The sequence below is a fragment of the Protopterus annectens genome, chromosome 2.part1 (genome assembly GCF_019279795.1).
Source record: "Protopterus annectens isolate FY-2018-M chromosome 2.part1, PAN1.0, whole genome shotgun sequence".
In the NCBI taxonomy this organism is placed as follows: domain Eukaryota; kingdom Metazoa; phylum Chordata; order Ceratodontiformes; family Protopteridae; genus Protopterus; species Protopterus annectens.
In genome coordinates, this window is record NC_056729.1 from 42,995,516 (window position 1) to 43,015,821 (window position 20,306).

The following is a 20,306-nucleotide window of genomic DNA, read 5'->3' on the forward strand; positions in this document are numbered from 1 at the left end:
CAGTTGTGAACGCCCCCCTTGATGGTTCTGCCCTCTTTGGCAAAACCGTCGCGACACTTTGACCCAGAGCGAGAAGGACGGGAAGACGCTGTCTGCCGTCGGAATCCGCTTCTCTGCACCCCAGAGGCCCTATTCTAGGAACCAAAAGGGTCAGAAGAAGATGTGGTTCTGGAAGTCGCAGCAATCCCAGCCTGCTCCGGACAACCAGTCCTTCCGTGGCAGAGGAGGACAGGGAGGACGCCGCCCTAGAGGCAGAGGGGCTCCCAGGAACTTCGGGTCCAGAGAACCCTTCTCTGAACGGCCCGCGCAGCAACCCTGAGGGGTTGCCCGGCTGCTCCACTCTGGAGGCAGTCGGGGGACGTTTTTCGGGGCATCTAGCGGCATGGGAGTCCATAACATCAGACCGCTGGGTTCTCCAGATCATATCCAGAGGATACCGCATCCCTTTTCGTCACTTACCAAAATTGAAGTCCCTCCCAGACGTTCCACCCGGTCAATGGGAGGCTGCTTTGGCAGTAATTGGCCATCTGCTAAAGAAAAGAGCCATCCAGCCCGTCCCCCCAGACCAGATCGGATCAGGGTTCTACTCCAGGTTCTTTTTAGTGCCAAAAAAGACGGGGGATCTAAGACCAATTTTAGACCTTTCTCTCTTAAACCTGGCAGTTCCCAAGGAAAAATTCCGAATGGTCACTCTACAATCTATTCTCCCCCTTCTGGGAGAAAGTCACTGGATGTGTTCCATAGACCTCAAAGATGCGTACTACCACATCCTAATGGACAGGCGCTCCAGGAGGTTCCTCCGCTTCCGGCTGGGAGCCAGTCACTACCAGTTCCGGGTCCTTCCCTTTGGTCTCACCACAGCCCCCAGGGTGTTCACCAAAGTATTAGCAGTGGTAGCGGCCCACCTGAGGCTTCAGGGGGTGCAGGTCTTCCCCTACCTGGACGACTGGCTCCTTACCACCCCAACAAGGCATCTACTACTATTGGCGCGAGACTCCTTTCTCCATCTTGCTCCCAATCTGAGCATTACTATAAATACAAAGAAATCCAACCTGGCGCCCACACAGCTCTTAGATTTTATAGGGGCCAGGTTAGACACAAGGAGTTTAAAAGCCTTCCTCACTGCGGACAGAGTTCAAAATCTGCAGCTCCAGGTGCGGGCCATTCTCCACTCAAGTTCTGTTCCGGCGGAGTTGGTCCTGAGGGCTCTAGGGTCCATGGCGTCTGCTATAGCACTTCTTCCTCTCGCCAGGCTCAATATGCGCATCCTCCAGTGGACTCTCTTAGTACAGTGGTCATACCTTGCTCTTCCTATGCATCATCCCATTGCGATCAGCAAGGCTTGCAAGCGGTCCCTCCTGTGGTGGCTTCACTCCCCAGATCTCCACGGGGGCCGCCCATTTTGTGCTTCTCCCCCTCTCGCCACGGTGACCACGGACGCCTCCCGCCTCGGGTGGGGGGGGGGCATTTTGCGGGCCGGACCGTCCAAGGCACGTGGAACGATTCAGAGACCTTACTGCATATCAACGTTCTAGAGATGAGAGCAGTGCTCTTAGCGTTGCTAGCACTTCAGGACTTTCTTCCCTTGGGAACAATTGCGATTCAATCGGACAACATGTCGGTTGTCTGGTATATCAACAAGCAAGGGGGAACGAGGTCTTACCCTCTTTGTCGAGAAGCCATGAGAGTTTGGGAATGGGCAATCTCCACCAACCGCTTTCTAATAGCAACGCACATTCCGGGTCGGTCCAACATCCTGGCGGACAAGCTCAGTCGCACCATTCTGACCCCTTACGAGTGGTCTCTCAATTTTCAAGTAGCGGAACGCATATTCGCACGGTGGGGAACTCCTTCATGCGATCTTTTTGCCTCTCCCTCAAACACCAAGTGCGACAGTTTTTTCGCTCTGATACCTCCTCCAGGAGGTTCCCCAAGAGACGCTCTGGTGCATGCTTGGCCACCCGGTCTTCTGTATGCTTAGCCACCATTGCCTCTGATACTCCAAGTTCTTCAGAAAGCCTCTCGGGTGGGTTGCAGAATGATTCTCATTGCTCCGTTTTGGCCTCGGCAGATCTGGTTCCCCTTCCTAAGGTCTCACTCGGTGAATCCTCCTTGGATTCTAGATCCCATTCCGGATCTGATATCTCATCCATCCTGCCTATCTCCTCCGAACCTGGACAGCCTGAAGCTGACCGCTTGGCTGCTCCAGTTCCACTCTTGATCAGGACTCCCGGTATTTCGTCCCCTGTTAAGGCGATCCTGGTGGCAGCTCATAAACCGTCCACTAGGAAAGTCTACCGCAGCAAGTGGAAACGGTTTTCTTTGTGGGCGGAGCGGCAAGGCCTGAATCCCTTCACAGTTCCTCTCCCTTTAGTGCTTGATTTCTTAACCACTTTTTAACGATGGTGCCAGCAGTTCCACAGTCAAAGTACAACTTGCGGCAATTTCACATTATCACATTGGTCATGACTCTAGTCCACTCATGTCAGCCAAGTTGTGTAAAATTTCCCTTAAAGGTACTTTCCTTCTCAGGCCCCCTGTAAAACAAGCGGTTCCTCCCTGGGACCTTTCCTTAGTTCTCCAGGCCTTGACCGCCCCCCCCCTTCGAACCAGCGGCTACGGTAGATCTCAAATTCCTGTCTTTCAAGACTGCCTTTTAGTAGCCATTACATCGCCAAGAGAGTTTCAGAGCTCCAAACATTATCAGCTAAACCTCCTTACTTGGTCTTTCATCCGACCGTGTTTACCACAGGACCAACCCGCCCTTTCTTCCTAAAGTAGCTTCTGAAGCAAACATTAATCAATCCATTAACCTCCCTGTTTTCTTTCCTAAATATGAAAACAAAGGTGAATACAAGCTTCACTCCTTAGATGTTCACAGGCAACTTAGATTTTATCTAAACAGAACGGCTGGTCATAGGCAATCCGACCAGTTGTTCATTTCCTTTGCTAAATTTAATTTGGGCAAGCCAATTTCTAAAGTCTCTCTGTCTCGCTGGATTTCACAATGTATCTTATTGGCTTATCAAGCTTCAGGAAGGCCCGCACCGGAGGGTGTACACGCCCATTCAACCCGGTCAGTATCTACCTCAGCAGCCTTTAAGGCTAGGATTCCTCTAGATGATATCTGTGCAGCAGCCACGTGGGCTTCATCTCATACTTTTATTTCCCACTACAAGTTGGATCTTGCATCTAGGGTAGAGCATCCTTTGGCTCGCGGTGCTCGGAATATCCTTCCATGATGGCCGCCCAAGATTCAGGTAGCTGGGGACTCTGTCCCACAGGTTGCAGACAAATGAATCTCCTACTTCAGATTTAGAAGTTATGTACTCACCATAACGTTCCATCTGAGTAGGTGTATTCATTTGTCTGCAACCATCCCACCCTCCTATCCCCCTGGCCTTTCAGTTTCCTGCATATTATGTGTTACCCTTTTCAGGGTGTTCTTGCTGTTGGCAAACTCGATCTGAGGTCATGAGGGTAGAGCAGGGCATTATGGGTGAGGGGAGGAGCTGAGAGCTTGGATCCATAGCTGGTAAACCATGCCGGTTCGGATCCGATATCGGATCCATAACCCACAGGTTGCAGACAAATGAATACACCTACTCAGATGGAACGTTATGGTGAGTACATAACTTCTAATTACTCTCATTCCCTGCCTGCAACAGGAGTTTCGATGGTGGGCGAAGGCCTGTCTCCAGAACAAGGGATAGCCATTCACTCTACCCCTAGCCACACAGTAACAATAGATGCATCGCATTATGCCTGGGGAGCCCACATGGCAGGAAGATGTATTCAAGGCACATGGTCCACAAACCAAATGCATCTACATATCAATCAAAAAGAGATGCTAGCTGTTCGAAATGCCCTGACAGCTTTCAAGGACCTACTTCATCCGGGACAACTACTGATAGACAGACAATACCACGGTTATATGGTACATAAACAAGCAGGGAGGCACTCATTCCTACCCCCTTTGCAGACTAGCCATGACTTCGTGGGACACAGCATTGACTTACCAAGTACATCTGCAGTCACAATTCCTGCCAGGAAAGATAAATACTCTGGTAGATGAACTAAGCAGAAACCTCATGGATCCCCATGAGTGGAAATTGGATCCACAAGTCTTCAGCATGATAACATCTATATGCCTCACCTCACAACTGCCAACTAAAGAGATTCTGCACAAGGACGTATCACAAGCATGGAAAGTGGATGCTCTATCTTTCAGCTGGAAAAACTTAACAGTATATGCCTTTCCTCCTCTGCCTCTTCTCCCCAAGATAGTCCTAAAGGTCAGACAGGAGAAGCCAAAAATGATACTGATTGCCCCAGACTGGCCACGCCAGTACTGGTATCCAGTCCTAAGGAACTTGTCTCAATGCCCAGCCTGGACCTTACCTCAAGTACCTCATCTACTGTCCCAGCAGAACAATCAGATCCTGCACAGCCAACTCAAAACCTTAAATCTGGCAGCATGGCAGATAATGTAGTCATACAAAACACACATCTCACTAAAGCAGTGATGGATGTCATTTTGGAGGCCAGGTACCCTAGTACTAGAAAATCCTATGCTGGAAAATGGAAGAGATTCTGTGCTTGGAACCAGGCACAAGGAATTGACACAGCTGTACCAAACATTCCTCAGATGTTGCAATACTTGACTGAGATGCTGGACAAAGGCCTATCTTTTTCATCTATAAAAATTCATGCCTCTGCCATTTTGGCTCATTACAATACAGAGCCACCAATCTTTTCTCATCCTTTGTTAAGGCAGTACCTCAGAGGGGCCAAAAATTTAAGGCCTCCAAGGAGATCACCAATACCTGCAAGTGCAGATTTAAAATTCCTTTCTTGGAAAACAGCCTACTTTTTAGTAATCACTTCAGCAAGAAGGGTATCTGAATTATAGGCCCTTATGGCAGTGGAGCCTTTCATCATCTTTCATGCGGACAGGGTGTCCCTCAGGACCAATCCCTAATTCATGCCCAAGGTGGTATCCAGTGTGGCTCATAATCAGTCCATTAATTTTCCAACCTTCTTTTCTAATCCACAGAACAAAGGGGAATGGATACTGCACTCTTCAGATGTGTACAGACAGCTTGGATTTTACTTGGATGGGACTAAACCTCAAAGGAAATCTAAACAACTGCTGGCGCATTTGCTGCATGGGCAAAGGGGAAGGCTATTTCAAAACAAGCCATTTCTAAATGGATAGGCAATTGCATTCATTTCTGCTATAAGCACCATGGAAAACCTATCCCACAGGGGATTAGACCTCATTCAACCAGGGCTGCATCTACCTCTACAGCCTTACTCAGAGGTGTCCCTACCAGGGACATCCTAGAAGCTGCTACCTGGAGTTCTGCACATACTTTCACCAAGCATTACCATTTGCCAATTTTCTGTAACTCCGGAGCTAGCTTTGCCACTGCAATCTTGCAGGGCCTTATAGCTGGTCCTAATGCTATCCAAATTCCTCCTCCCATCCTTAGCTTTGGGAATCTATCCATATGTGATGACTGCAACAGTGAAACACGAGGAACATAGTACAGTTGTGTACACTTACCATAAATGTAGATATTCGAGTGTATTCACTGTTGCAGTCCTGGTTATCCTCCCTCCAGTCTCCCTGACTTTTCTTGGCTATATCTCTACTCTTCTTTATTATGTTTAAAAGCTTTTTGGTGTATTTGCTTTTTTGTTGGAGGTATAACTTTGTGTGTGTATGTGTGTGTGTATATATATATATATATATATATATATATATATATATATATACTTGCTTCCCATTAGGGGTGCACCTGACATCTGGGCCAAGAAAAACAGAGGTAATTGCATCGGCTGCATGCTTTATACCCCTGACTACTTGACGTCATGGAAGATGAGACAGCAACAGACGCAGGACCCAAGACTTTGATAATCAGGCTGACTGAGGGGCTACTGCAAGCAGATAATCCAAATGTGATGACTGCAACAGTGAATAAACTCAAACATCTATATTTATGGTAAGTGTACACAACTGTACTTTTTAAACCTTGATTATAGAAGTCTTTGTCCATACTATCTAAATATGGCAACAGTGCTGCCAAAATTAATATATATGAATCAGTGTGGTTTTGTGAAGGGGAGGCAAACATTTGACAACATTAATAGAACAGTGGTGATCCAAAGAGAAGCAGAATGTAAGAAAAATACTGCTGCTTTTAGGGGGTCTTGATGCAGAGAATGCATTTGTCAGAGTAAGCTGGGATTTTATGAGTAGGGCAGTGGAATTCTGTAGCTAACAAACAAACTAAAACTAAGACAACTCCCTCTTCTTCAGGTTAAGTAGCATCCTCACCCTGGCATGCTTTATTTTTGCCACCAGATAACTCCTTGTGTCTGCAGTTAACCTGCCAACTAACCCTCAGCCCTGTTTTTTTCTAATTTTAACATTTTAGATACTTTTTTGGCTCAGGTTCATACCTTTATCAGCTAAATCTGCCCCGTTCACCCTCATTACACGTGGGCTCACTTTGCTACCCTACCCCAATTCCTACTCACCCCCACTTTTATTACATGTATACCTAACATGACTCCACCCACTAATTTCAGCTCTTCCAATTACCTAGCTTGACTCCACCCACTCACTCTACCTACCACACCCCTACTTACTCTAGTCACCTCCCTTAACCTCTCACCCCATCACCTACTCACCTTCATATTCCCACCCCTATTGCTCCTCCTTCTATCTGCCTTTACTATTAAAGATTATCAACTAAATCCCTTCCAGCCTGCCATTTAAGTTTCCTGTCCCACCTCTTAGTCAGTCATCCAAACACTGCATCTATACCCTATCGTCTCTCACATCCCACACTCGCTTCCTTTTACGAATATCATAGGTTCATATGTGTGTACTAGGCTAATGGCCCTGGGCACTTTACAAGCCTAGCCCATAGGATCGTGCCACTTGACTTTAGTTCCCAGTGCCTCTGTCAAGTAGAGCCACTGGAGTGATCCCTGGGGTGAATTTTCTATTTCCCATCCACTCATGAATATTTCTGTTGAAGATGGCCTGTGAGGTGCTCTGCTTGACATGTATGGGAAGTCTGTTCGATAGCATGGGCAGTCTCTGGGTTATGAACCTGTCCCTCCAGCATGTTTTGTTGATTGTGGTAATGAGGTTGAGGTCTGTGGAGCGTGTGGTGTGGAGGGATTGGGATTTCTTTAGATGTAGCATTTCTAACAGAGCTGGGTCAGACATGGCTTTGTAAGTGCAGCAGAGATTGCCTCTAAGTAGGCGATATGAGACAGAAAATAGTTGGAGTTTTTGAGTCTGTCCATGTAGGACAAGTGTTTAAGAACTAGGATCTTCTTTGTGAGGTACTTTTGCAGCCTCTGCAGTTGTTGCAGGTGTCTAGGGAGGTACTTGCTAAATGGGGCATTGTACTCGATGATTGGCCTAATGAGGGACGAGTAGAGGGAGACAATGACTTTCTTCCTGGATGCAAAACCCTTAGTAATGAGATGTGCCGTATAGAAGGATTTTTTGACCACAGTGGCAATGTAGTGGTCAAAAGAGAGGTTGCTGTCAACCTGTGCTCCCAGATCTCTTATTACGCCTTCTGTATTTAGTGGACTACCATCAGTGTGGTAATTCAAGGGAACCGGGTTTTTCCCATGGGGGCTGACACATTTTTTGGCATTGAGCTTAAGGCCATGGTTCTGACACCAGTCATTGGTCTCAGTGAGGCTTTTCTGTAGGATGTCAGCATCACTTGGGGAGTTAATAATAGCTCCCAACTTGCAATTGTCTGCGAACTTTGTCAGCCACCATCCCTTTGTGTTGGCCTGGACTTCAGTGAAGTAGATGCCAAACAGGAGAGAACCCAGGACCGAACCCTGTGGGACTCATGACTGGTCTGCAGTCTGACTTGGAGTCTAGTATTTGCAACCCACCTAGTGATATAGGGGTTGATGCCTAGCTTATTGAGTTTTTCTGATTCTTGACTGGGGAATGGTATCAAAGGCCTTGGCAAGATCAAGGTTGGCTGTATGAACCACCTTGCCTTCATCCACAGCTCTGATGACCGAGTCAAAAAAGTCGACCAATTTGAGCAGGCATGATCTACCCTTCACAAAATCAAACTGTGTAGGATCCAGAGTTTGGAGATTCCCTATGTCCTTGTTAGGTCCATGATGATGTGTTCCATATGTTTGCATATCAGACTCGTCAGGCTAATGGGGTGATAGTTCCCAGGGTCTGTAGTCGCTCCTCCTTGTGGAGAGGGATGACTGTACCAGTGCACCATTTGGTAGGGACAGAACTGAAGTGAGGCTGTGATTGAACAGGGCACACAGGTGAGGTGCCAGTTCTCTCTGTAATTCATGTAGAACACAGCCAGGGATATTGTCGGGTCCCATAGAAGCTGTATTATTGGTCTTGGACAGTGCTGTTTTAACCTCTGCAACTGGGTGCTTCACAATCTCCTGGTATTGTGATTGGTCCTTTGGGGGGGGGGGGGGTAAAGTTGGCACTGAATCTGTTGGCCAGTATATTGGCAGTATCTGTTGGCTTGCTGTAGGAGGTACCATTGTGCAGTAGCTCAGAGCAAATCTGGGTATTGCTGTGGAGATTCTTTACACAACTATAGAAGGCCTTGTGGTTGGATTGGATCCTAGTGTCTGATCCCAGTAAAATTTCCACCTCCGGCACACTACCAAATAATATTAGTGACCACTTACTAGCCTTCACTATACATAAAAATCACCTCAACTGTAAGCAGTCACCAACTAAAACAAACTACAGACCTATCCCACTTTTCACAAGATGCCTTTAATGAAATTTACAATGTACACACTGGGCACCATTAAAATCCATCCCTCTAGCTGATGCAGTCGAATTCTTCAACTCAGCATTTCTCAAGATCTTAGATAATGTAGCCCCACCCCAACGGAAAAGAGTCCAGACTAATCATGCCAACTGGCTCACCAAATCCACAAAAATCATATCCGCTAGAGACAAAGCTTGGAAAACCTGGCAAAAATATAAAAATCCGTCTGACTTTGCTCTATATAAACAGCTACGTAATCAGGCCAAACTTGTTATTAAAAACAAGAAAAAATACTTCCATCAACTACAGGACCAGCATAAACTAAACCCAAAGAAATTCTGGGGAACAATCAGTTCCGTACTTCACCCAGGCTCAAACAACAATCCTTGCCCACACCCTGACAAAACACCCTCCGATATACCCTCACTCTTTAATTCATACTTCATCAACGTATTAGCTAAGTTGACCACCACCTTCCCACCACCTAACCTCAACCCAACTGACCAATCATCAACACATTCTACACCTTCCTTCCACACACAACTTCTTAACCATTTAGCTAATAACCAACTTCTCTCCCCTACCCAACACGGCTTTAGGCCAGGCCATAGCACTAACAGAGCTCTCATCTCCTTTATGCATACAATAACTTAGGCACGTGATGCTGGCTTCTTCATCTCTTCACTCTTCCTCAACCTCTGTAAAGCCTTCGATACTATATCGCATCCCCTTCTACTCACCAAACTCAATAATCTAGGTATCGCTTCCCAACCCTAAACGGGTTCTCAAACTATCTCTCTGGTAGACATCAGTCAACAAAATGGCAGCAATCTTGTTCTCCCTTCCTCAACATTATTACAGGAGTAACTCAAGCATCCATATTGGTCCCCTTTCTATTTTATATCTTCCATAACTCCCTTACTCAAGGCACCTTGATCCAATATGCAGATGATTCTACAATCATCTGCACTGCCAAATCCTCTTCTGAGTTACAACTACTAACCCAACAAGCCTTTTCATCCACTAAAACCTGGATGTCAAGCAATCATCTTGCTCTCAACCTCAATAAGACTAAACTTATTGTGTTCACTCCCAAAAATACTACCCCCCTCAATAAGAATGAATTCTTAGTCTACTCCCAGAATAATACTGTCACTGAAGTTGTCTCTAGCATCAAACTGTTAGGTGTCGTCAGTGATGAAAACCTAACATTTGACCTCATTTGACCTCCATATCCACAGCAACATCAAAAACACGCATCAGAAACTGGGCACCCTTTATAGACACTGCTGTTACCTTAACCTTACTACAAAACAGGCTCTAGCTTCAGCCTTTCTACTACCATCCTTACTGTATGGTGCCCCTATCCTCACCAATGTCCAATCCATTCTAAAAACCCAACCTGACTCATGTTGAAATAAGGTCGTCAAATCTGCAACAAATGCAAGATTCCCAGCACACCACTGTTCCTCTTTACTGCAACTAAGCTGGCTAGAACTACCACTGTATCTCAACTACCTACAGTTAACTACTGAGCATAAAATTATATATAAATCCACAGTGTGTCCTTCTCTTTCCTCCTTACTGTCCTTGTACCACCCTAACAGACCTCTCAGATCAGAAAACAAAACACTGCTCAAAGTAGATACACCCAATCTCCCAGCTGGTCAAATGCTCTGTTCTTTTACTGTCTCTAAACTTTGGAACACCCTCCCATGTACAGTCACTTCTATCAGTTACCCAGCACTATTTTAAGAAGTCTCTTAGACACCCTCTCTCCTCTGGCTGGCTATGCTCATGCCAAAATAACTCTGTCTAAACACTGCTACTCCCACTCTAACCCACTTCATTTTGGCCTTCTGGTGCTCCAGCTACCATCTCTATTTTGTCAAACAACTCCTGCTTACCAATTTACCTTACCCTATCCACCTACACCATCTTTCTCTCTATCCCACACCACTTCTAGCCATTGTAGCAATTATCCTCCCTGGACAACATCCTCTTTCTCATGCCCCTAACTCTAGTCAGTTAACTACTTAATAACTGTCATCTCTTTTGTATACACCCTCAGTAGTCCTTAATATCTTATCTGACTTACTGTTCGCATATAGTCCTTTACCGTTTGCTAAATTTGTACATAACGTAAGTGGTTTAATTATGTACATATACATCCTGAACATTTCCACTCCTATCCAAGCTGTTTACTACTTAATACCTGTTAACTGTAATATGTATTTGTATCCCAAATCTTTGTTTTAAAGTTGTGTCTATGGTTGTTACTGTATTGCCTGATTGCTCTTTATGTAATTGTATTTGTATTTCTGTTGTATGTGTACTGTAATTTGTATGCGGAGCTTTTCTCCCTGGGCCACCACTGAAAATGGACTTACCTAGGCCCAATGGACCTTCCCAGTAAACAAATGCAATAATTAAATAACTAAAAATAAAACGAAGTGTTTACATTCCATGATACAATAATAAGGTTAATTAGCAGGATTTATGAAGGATCTGAATTAAGATGTGTTCCTGTCTAATAAGTTTTTTTGTCTGAACAGAGGAACCAGGCAAGGTTGTCTTCTTTCCCCTTTATTTGTTTTATATTAAGAGCCTTTCGCAAAGAAAACAAGGGACTCAGAAATTCAAGGATATAATTGGTATGGTAATCATGAAAAGTTGGCTTTCCTTGCAGATGGTCTTTTGCACCTGATTAATCCAGAAGAAAGACTTTTCAGTGATGTGGAACATTTTGAGACTTCTTATTTTTTTCTGGATATACAATTAATGAGGATAAAGCAAAGGCTATATCTGTAAATTATATACCCACATACAGATTTGTTCAACAATACCCATATTTATGGGGATGAGAATAAAGCAAAGGCTATACCTGTAAGTTATATTCCCACATACAGATTTGTTCAGCAATACCCATATTTATGGGGATGAGGATAAAGCAAAGGCTATATCTGTAAGTTATATTCCCACATAGAGATTTGTTCAGCAATACCCATATTTATGGGGCAACGGTAAGATGAAGTATTTAGTAGTGAGGATTAAAAAGACTTTAGTTAAGTCAGCTAATGATATGTGGGAAGAGACTAAACAAAATAGAGAAAAAAAAAGTGAGAAACTGGAAGCTATTGTGTATGGATATGGATAGGCAGAATCAAGCAATGAAAATGTTTTTAGTCCCTTTAGTTTTATACATGGGTCAAGTATATTTTTTATCCACCATAAAAGTTGTGGACAGTAATTTATGAAGAGTTGAAGGAATTTACTTGGGTGAGGAAGAGGCCAACAGTTAGATGGGGTAAATTGATCCTTCCAGTAGAACAAGATGGTTTAGTATTACTTGATTTGAATGGCTATGTTAGTGCTACACAGTTAATCTTCTGTGTGTGTGTGTGTGTGTGTGTGTGTGTGTGTGTGTGTGTGTGTGTGTGTGTGTGTGTATGTATATATGGGTCTACTTCATAACATTGAAATTTCATAATGTTGAATTTCATAACACTGAAACCATAACATTGAAAATTCAAAACACTGAAAACCCAAAACATTGAAAACTCAGAACACTGAACGCGTGCTTCATAACATTGAAAACTGCATTGCAGAAGTAAATACGATTCTGTCCACCTACAACTCCACCTAACAAACACACTTTCTACTATGTTTCTGCAGGGGAGCAAGCCCCTCTGCACCCCTCCATGTGGAGGCCTCTGCCCCCCCACACCCCCCGTAAATTAAATATACCAAATCCAAGATCACACTACAGTGGCAAAAAGTAAATTTCCTAACCTCAGTGTATGGTGATAGTGATACAGTGAGGTTAGGAAATTAACTTTTTTCCACTGTAGTGCAATCTTGGAGTTGGTATATTTAATTTACAGGGGTGGGGGGGTGAGAGCCCCCTGCAGAAACGTAGTAGAAAGTGTGTTTGTTAGTTAGGTGTTGTTATAGGTGAAGAGGATGTTATTTACATATGCATTGTAGTTTTCAATGCTATGAAGCACACTTTCAATGTTCTGTGTTTTCAATGTTTTGGGTTTTCACTGTTTTGGGATTTAGATGTGTTGATCTGAGTGTTATGAAATTTCAGTGCTATGAAGTAGATCCATATATATATATATAAATTCAAAATACAAAGGGGTGATGTTGAAGAGGGGAGGTCAAGAAATAAGGACAGAGTGGGGTTTTGAATGCAAATTCTTAAGTGGAACAATAATAACCACACAGAATAGAATATTCATAAAGTAGAAGAAAGTATTCTAAGAACTAAGCCAACACAAGAATGCAGAAGGGAATTTTTTGTCATTAGGGATGATTGCAAATAGGAGTACAGAAAATAGGCAAGGGAGACTAGAATTTACTGGAGAAAACTGGCAAAGATACGAAGGTATTGGGAGCAAATAACTACAGAGGGAGAAAGCTAATAAAGTGGGATGAGGCCTAGAAGATGTTTTGAGTGCGAGCTAGAGACTGCCTTCCCTGCCAGGGATTGATATTAGAGTATATGCAAAGCAAGAAGGATAGGGGAATCCTAAGTGAAAGACCTGCAGTTGAATCTGGAACTGAATCTGCTGTAAAAATATAAAGTATTTCACAGTAGCTATAAGAATCCATCAGAGAAGTTTAGAAAGATTGGCAAGAGAGCCTGGAAAAGCAAATTACAAGAGAACAATGGGTGGACATATGTATGGCACTCAAGTATGCAATAAAGTCCAAAAGGTTTATGATTTTTGGTCAGAAGTGCTTGACATAGGTATTTTATACCCCAAACGGACTTTAAAGAATATTTCGTCAGGCAGATTGCAAATGTTAGTAGTGTGATGGGCAAGAATGAGCTAACTGGGAACATACAGTTTTGAGAGTGTAATGAGTTGGCAGATTTTAAAAATTCCCTGTTGAGTACTCTGTCCGAAATATTATGTGAGTAAATGGCTGTAACTAAGAAAATTATTTTGTGCTGGGACACAGTATCTGACTTGCCTTGACATAGTAAGGCCTTTTTAAGTTTAATTCTGTTCACTGCAAAAAAAGCTATTACAAGAAAATGGAAATCACAGTCTAAACCAACTGTATTTGAAGTATTGAATATTATAAAATAAGTAAAAGAACTGTGATAGGGATCTTTAGTAAAGTGAAGAAGCAAATTACATAGAAATAAATGGAAATTGTGGGAACAGTACATGCAGAATAATTTTAAGGAGAAGGAGTGAGGCTTAAGGGAAGGCAGAAATTGAGCAAATTGAACTGATGATGGTTATCAAGAAAGGAAAAGGATATGTATGTAAGGGGAAAGTGTTAATGTGGTTTGTATTCTTTTTGTTAATGCAGGTTTGTCTGTGTCTTAAGTGATAATTCAATAAAGATATTTAAAAATTGTGACACTAGAATAAATACAATATAGTAACAGAAAAACATTTCAGGTCCAACACCCTTCATTGGCTTGAAAAGTACGAACAACATAAAATCGGAGCCAGCTTTTATAATGTCTCTGTGTATAACACTCAGTAATTAGTTATCATTTTAGTTTCATTAAGGTACACAACTTAACCAGCTGTTCAGGCATTGAGGTTAGTACACTTGTGACCTCATTTGCCAGCCAGAACTGAACTTCATATGCGAAAAGCAAAATTCACCCCTGTTGCAAACTTGTTGGCTCATAGGGAGCTGTCAAAATAGCCACAATCACCCCTGTAGTAATATGGAGGGACTAGTTCTCTCTGCCTAGGAGGTTATTAACATTAGTGGCAGGCATTTATGTATGGTTATTCATCCTGTTTTCCAGCTTTCCTTTGAAGGTTTTTGGTGATGTTCTCTGCTTGATGTGTAGGGGAGTTTGTGCCAAAGGTGTGGGATGATTTGGGGAAAAAACTCACACTAGCAGGTATTGCTGATCTTAAAGTGGAGATTTATGCAGTTGGAGCAAGTATTAGTTAAATGTTTGATTTGAAAAGATAAAATATATCAACATGAAAAGTTAGGCAAAGATTGCCTCATAGGACCCTGAGAGAGACAAAGCAGGATAGAAATGTCATGGTAGCTTAAGTGGCTTAAACCAGAAATTATTGCAATTGGGGAATCTATGAGGCCTTTCAGTTTTTACAGTGTGTTTAGTGATACATTCCATAGCAGCTTTATATTTGATAATGGGTTTGATGAGGGAGAAGTAAAGAGGGGGGGGGCAAGGACTTATTTGACCTAGAATATGTGCCAGGACAGATGAACTGCATGAAGCAGAAAAAACAAATCTGAGTTATGGTGGTAAAAGTAATCATTGTCGAAGTTGGTACGCAAACCTCTAATAAGGGGCTTTGTGTAAAGAGGAATAAGTCTGGTAGTTGGCTTAGAGGATTAAGGAGCTGTAAATGAGCTGTTTCCTTTGATAGAGTGGTGCCAGGTTCAAGTCCCTCAGCCTCCATTGCCTAACTGTGTAACTCTGAGCAAGTCCAGCACCACTCCCAGGCTCAGTCCGAAAAAGGGCTGTGAAGATCAGTGCTTGTCCCAGGAAAACAAATAAAATATTAGAGTAAGGCATAGGTGATAGATTATAGGTGATAGATTAAAGTAACTGTGCTATACACCTGAGCGTTTAGGTTGAGCCTGTACTCCATGTGTTGGTAAGGTCTCTGCCTTGCTGGTGAATTGGGTATTATGGGATGAGTTTACTAGAGCACCCAATTTGAAGTCCTCCATAAAGTTGATTGCCCATACACCTTGGATACCCAGTCGTGCTTTTGAGAAGTAAATACAGCTTACGACTGGAACCTGTTTGATGCTGCTGGTAACATTTCATTGGATAAAGGATATTCTCTCTCTCTCTCACTCTCTCTCACTCTCTACTTGGACTAGGTGAGTTCAATCCATAAGCCAGTTATCCATACAGAGGAAATTATATAGGTTAATGTTGAGACGAGTTTGCTTATGATGCCTGCATGAGGAATACCAAGAGAAAGGTAGTGAGTATGGGCAGTTTGACACTCTTATAAAGCTTCTGTGATGTTGTCAGAAAAATCAGGTGGGTAGACATTACCTGCCCTTAAGTCCGTCCAAATGAGATTGAGGGTTTGGGTGTCATCCACATTTTCAAATATATATTCAAATATATATTGTTAGTACCTAAATTAGTATGCCATCCTTCATGTTTGTAAAAAGGTAGAGGTTGCCTAATTGACTTGATGTTCATCGTGTTTCACTGTAAAATCACACTTATCAGACAAAAGATCCCCCACAGTATATTGCTTTAAGGAGGTGTCATTGTTTTTGTATAATGTGGGGATCAAACGTAAAAACTGGCTAGCGAATGGACAGGTGTCATAATTTTGTTGTAAAATTATCTACTCACTGTATTGTGCATTGACTTGTGTTCTAGACTTGCTCACAAAGGATGGATGATAACCCTGTTTAAAAACCTGTAGGATATCTCTTCAGCCTGTGTATAATTTGTATCATTACAAATATGCTTGATTCCCACGTGTTTTGGATGACAGCCAGATAAAATTAATACAGAAGTGTTAGAAAGAGATTTGCAGTAGATGGAACTTCTTAAATTTGCAGTAAAATGATTATATGACACTGAAAGCTGTAGTCTAAATACGTTGTTTAAAAAATTATAAACTATGTGGGATTTTATTTTCGCTCCCATTTGTGCCGATATATTTATGTTTTTTTTGTAAAACGTATGCGTACATGATTTGAGCTTGAATGAATTTTTCAAATATAATGGTTATGTGGAAAGGATACGTAAACTGTTGTTGACTTATCTGGTATAGAACTGTGGAAGAGCTACACAAATTCATAAGCCTTGTGTGATACTGCCAGCCCAGCTGTCTGGAATTTTGTAAATAATCATGTCGTTTATGAATATTAATATGATTCATATGCTTGTCTTACAGATGTATGAGAACTATATGTTATGTGTATATTAAACTACTGGTGCAGACGTGTGTGTTGAACTGTATGTTATTTACTGAGCTTCAAGAATGTAACCACAGTGCACCCTACTGGAAAATAACATAAATGTATATAAACTATATACCTGTGCAAATGTGTGTTTTAAAACTAGACGCTGGAACATACAGAGTTAACTTGCAAACCCTCAAGAAAATAAGCTGAAATTGTTTACAATTGTGCTATCTCTCAGCTTCAGCAAGGAGACAGGATGTCTAGAGCTAGAAGTTTCTTTCTATTGCCTTGAAACAGAAATGATTACTAGGTTCAAAATGTAAAGTGTTTTTATTGGTTTGTGTCTTCTTGGCAGCTGTACAGTTCTGAGAGATGTGTATTTCTCACATACAGGTGTTAAGTTATGTTAAGTATCTGGTTAGCCTTGGAACTGAAGACAGGTGACAAAGAGTGATGTCATCCAGCTGACCCCGCAGTAATGTTTGATAGTAATTTAAGAACTCTCTCAGAGACAGATTTTGCATTTTGTATTTCTTTGGATGTGACAGCATCCACTCGTATGCATTTGCCTTGGTCTGTAAGTTAGTTATTTAGGGCATTTTATCTCTCGAAAAGATATACTTAGGAATATAGTTACGATTAGTTTAAATGTTTTCTGTATTTATGTGAGACTGCCCTGCAGTGCTGTTTCAAAATATTTCCTGTGATTCTGAACTCTGTAGTTACTGTGTTGTTTGAGTATTGTCTTTTTCTTTTATTGTTTTTTATTAAGTATATTTAAACCTTTTAATTGTGGCTTGTTTGTTTAGAGATATTTAAGCTCTGAAAGTACTTGCATGTGTATTTGGTGACACTGTATAAGCCACTGCAATAGCCTCGGAGTGTCTGTATATAAATCAAATCTCAAAGTGTGTGTGTGTGTGTGTGTGTGTGTCAGCTTCTTCGGCAAGGACACGAATCACTGGTTGGACAAAGAGGGTGCTGGAGGTTTTGGCTTGACCACTCAGCTGAGATTTTAACCCTATAGCTGTGCCAGTGGGAAGTCTTATTGGGGATCTGGAGAATGAGGGAGAAACCATCCCCAGACTGACTGTGATCTCTTTGTGCTCTTAAGGGAAATTGTACTTTACAGTGTGTGTACTTGTCATCCTCCCAATATGCACGCCCTTCACTGGTGCTAGTGGTGAGGATTGAGGCTCGTTGATTACTGGGTCAGTGCAGGGGTGTCGCACCTTGTTCAAGAATTCTGTGCTAATTATTCTGGGACTGCATGTGGGGTGGGACATTTCTAGGAATTTGCTGTCAAAAGATCAGTGGGTCCTAGACGTGGTCACCTTTGCTTGTGTTCTGCAGCTCATATATTTAATGTCAGAAAGGGTTTTACTAATGGATCAATGTGTTTCAGCAGTGTTCTTGGAACAGCTTCAGATCAACTGACCTTAGATGAGGTTGTCCTAGTGTTAATAGATGGGTGATCATTTTTCTCCGGCTTTTTCAGGTCCCAAATGCAATGGTCCATTTCAGTCTCACATGAACCTCAGTGACTTCTTTCAGCACATCTTTTAAGCTCAGTTCTGGATGGTCCCCTACAGGAGATCTTATATTTTCTACTTTGGGAAGCTTGGGTAGTTATCTTTTATCCTTTGGGGATCTTGGATGTAGGTAAACTTTCTTTCATCTCAAGATGTGGAGTCCAGTTAGAAGACTCCTTTAGTACATTTTGGGGGGGGGGGTATCACTTCAGTAGAATGTGTTGCTGTTTTTCCATTCCTTGGTGTTGACATTGGCAATGGTAAAAGCTTCACAGTTGATGGATCTGGAAGTCATCCTGTACTTTGACATATTCCTGGTAATCTCTTCAGGGAGTCTGTGGAAGTAGCCCACTGTGAATGCACTCGCTAGGCATCATCATAAATCAGAAGTGGTTCTCTTTGATCCTAGCTCAGAGGATGGACATTCACTGACCAGAGCTGAACAGTTTGCAATATCAGTGGCTCTTGCTTTTGGAGAAGGGGGTTATGGCATTGGCCACGTGATTGAGGGGACTCCATCCAATGTCCTGGTTTGGGCTTGATACCTGCCATAGCCTTTAGACTGATATTTTACATGTTTGAGGACATGGATGTTGCAGTGGAATGTGAACTTTAGGTTCCCCATGTGGTCATAGACCTGCTAATCATGACAAATCTTGTCACTGACCTTGGGGTGATATACAGTCCCAGCTGATCTCACGAAACTGGCCATCTTGCAGTTAGCATTCCACATCTTGATGAAGAACTTGTGGAGTGGGGAGCTCACCTAGACTGCAACATGATGCATGGAGTGTTTGCTTTTGAGAAGGAGCAGCACAGCAGCCATTTCAACCTCAGAATAGTGAACTGTCCTTTAAGATCTTTGAGAGAGAGCTACTTTTGGGCCCTCTCCTTATTGGGTCAAGCAGGCACCTAAAAAACAATGGAGCTCATGGAATTGCACCTGTGTGGGGAGTTAATGCTTTTCTGACATTGGGCCATTAACAAGGTGACATTGTTGTCAAGGCGACATTGTTGTCTTAGCAGTTAATATCCCTAAAAGATTAGTGAGTTGGTAGGTAATTCATCCAAATTTGCGGTTCTTCTCTGGACATTAAGGCCGTACCTGGCTAGGGTCTTCTAGTAGTCTGGAGATCCATACTTTCCTTTTAGCTTACTCTGTGGAGGCTGAAGGCCAGAGGTCATCATTTCCAAAGTAGAAAAGAACAACGATTCTTCCCTAGTACATCCACCCTACCATTGAGTGACCCCCTCCTTTGGTGAAACTTAGAATTCTTTAGGGACTGGCTTTTGGGCCACATTCCTTTCCCCCTTCAGAAATGTCTTAAATGTCTTGGGAAGAAGGAAAAAGAACCTTCTGTTCTCCCTTAGCAATGCAGCCCCCTGTTTAAGATGCCATTTATGCAATCTAGAATCAGTTTGTCTTGCCCTCCCTCTTTAGACAAGTACCTCTGCTCGACCTGAGTTCTCTGTCAGAGACTGGAGTGTGTGCCCTTGAGCTCAAGCCCCCTCCCCTCTCCCTACCAGCTCCAGCTCATGCCCAAGTTGCTAGTTGAACTCTGGTCACCTGGGTTGTAGTCATGGCTTTATCCTTCTTCATTGGTGTAGCTGGCTGTGCATTCTAGCAGTCTGCAGAAATCCTTGCCTGTGTTTTACATTACACAGTTGTGTTAATGCTAGTGCTTCAAGCTCTTAATTCCCTTTAAAGTCCAAATGTTAAGAAGAACCTGGCATTTATAATGACTATCTTGTGAATCTGAGTTTGATTCTGACGATATCTTTTTACTTATTTAATGGCTATGAGAAAGTCACTTAACCAGGACAAATTTTTGGATCCCCTCTAAAACTAAGCAGTTGTGTCTGTCAGTGTAACTATTTAACAAAATGGTGGCATGCTACAAAACTGCATGTGAATTTCCGCTATTTGCTAACAGCCTTACTGAAGCCTCCAAATAATTAACAAGGTATGCCTACAAATAATTATTCTGTAGTGGGTGAATGGTCTCAGATATATTTCTGCTCTGCTTATATGGTATCTGCAGGACATGGTGATTCA

The 20,306-nt window shown here is 42.7% G+C and overlaps 1 protein-coding gene across 4 annotated transcripts in view; it reads left to right on the forward strand.

The window, feature by feature from the left end:
- Nucleotides 1-20,306, forward strand: part of PEX5 (peroxisomal biogenesis factor 5) — a 672,311-nt gene that overhangs the window by 309,060 nt on the left and 342,945 nt on the right. Inside the window, exon 9 of one of the 4 annotated variants that reach the window (XM_044062012.1) lies at nt 19,595-19,609. The exons of the other annotated variants lie outside the window; for them this stretch is intronic. Within the exon in view, the coding sequence (XP_043917947.1) occupies nt 19,595-19,609 (15 nt within the window). The remainder of the gene's footprint in view (nt 1-19,594; nt 19,610-20,306) is intronic. 4 annotated transcript variants of the gene reach the window in all.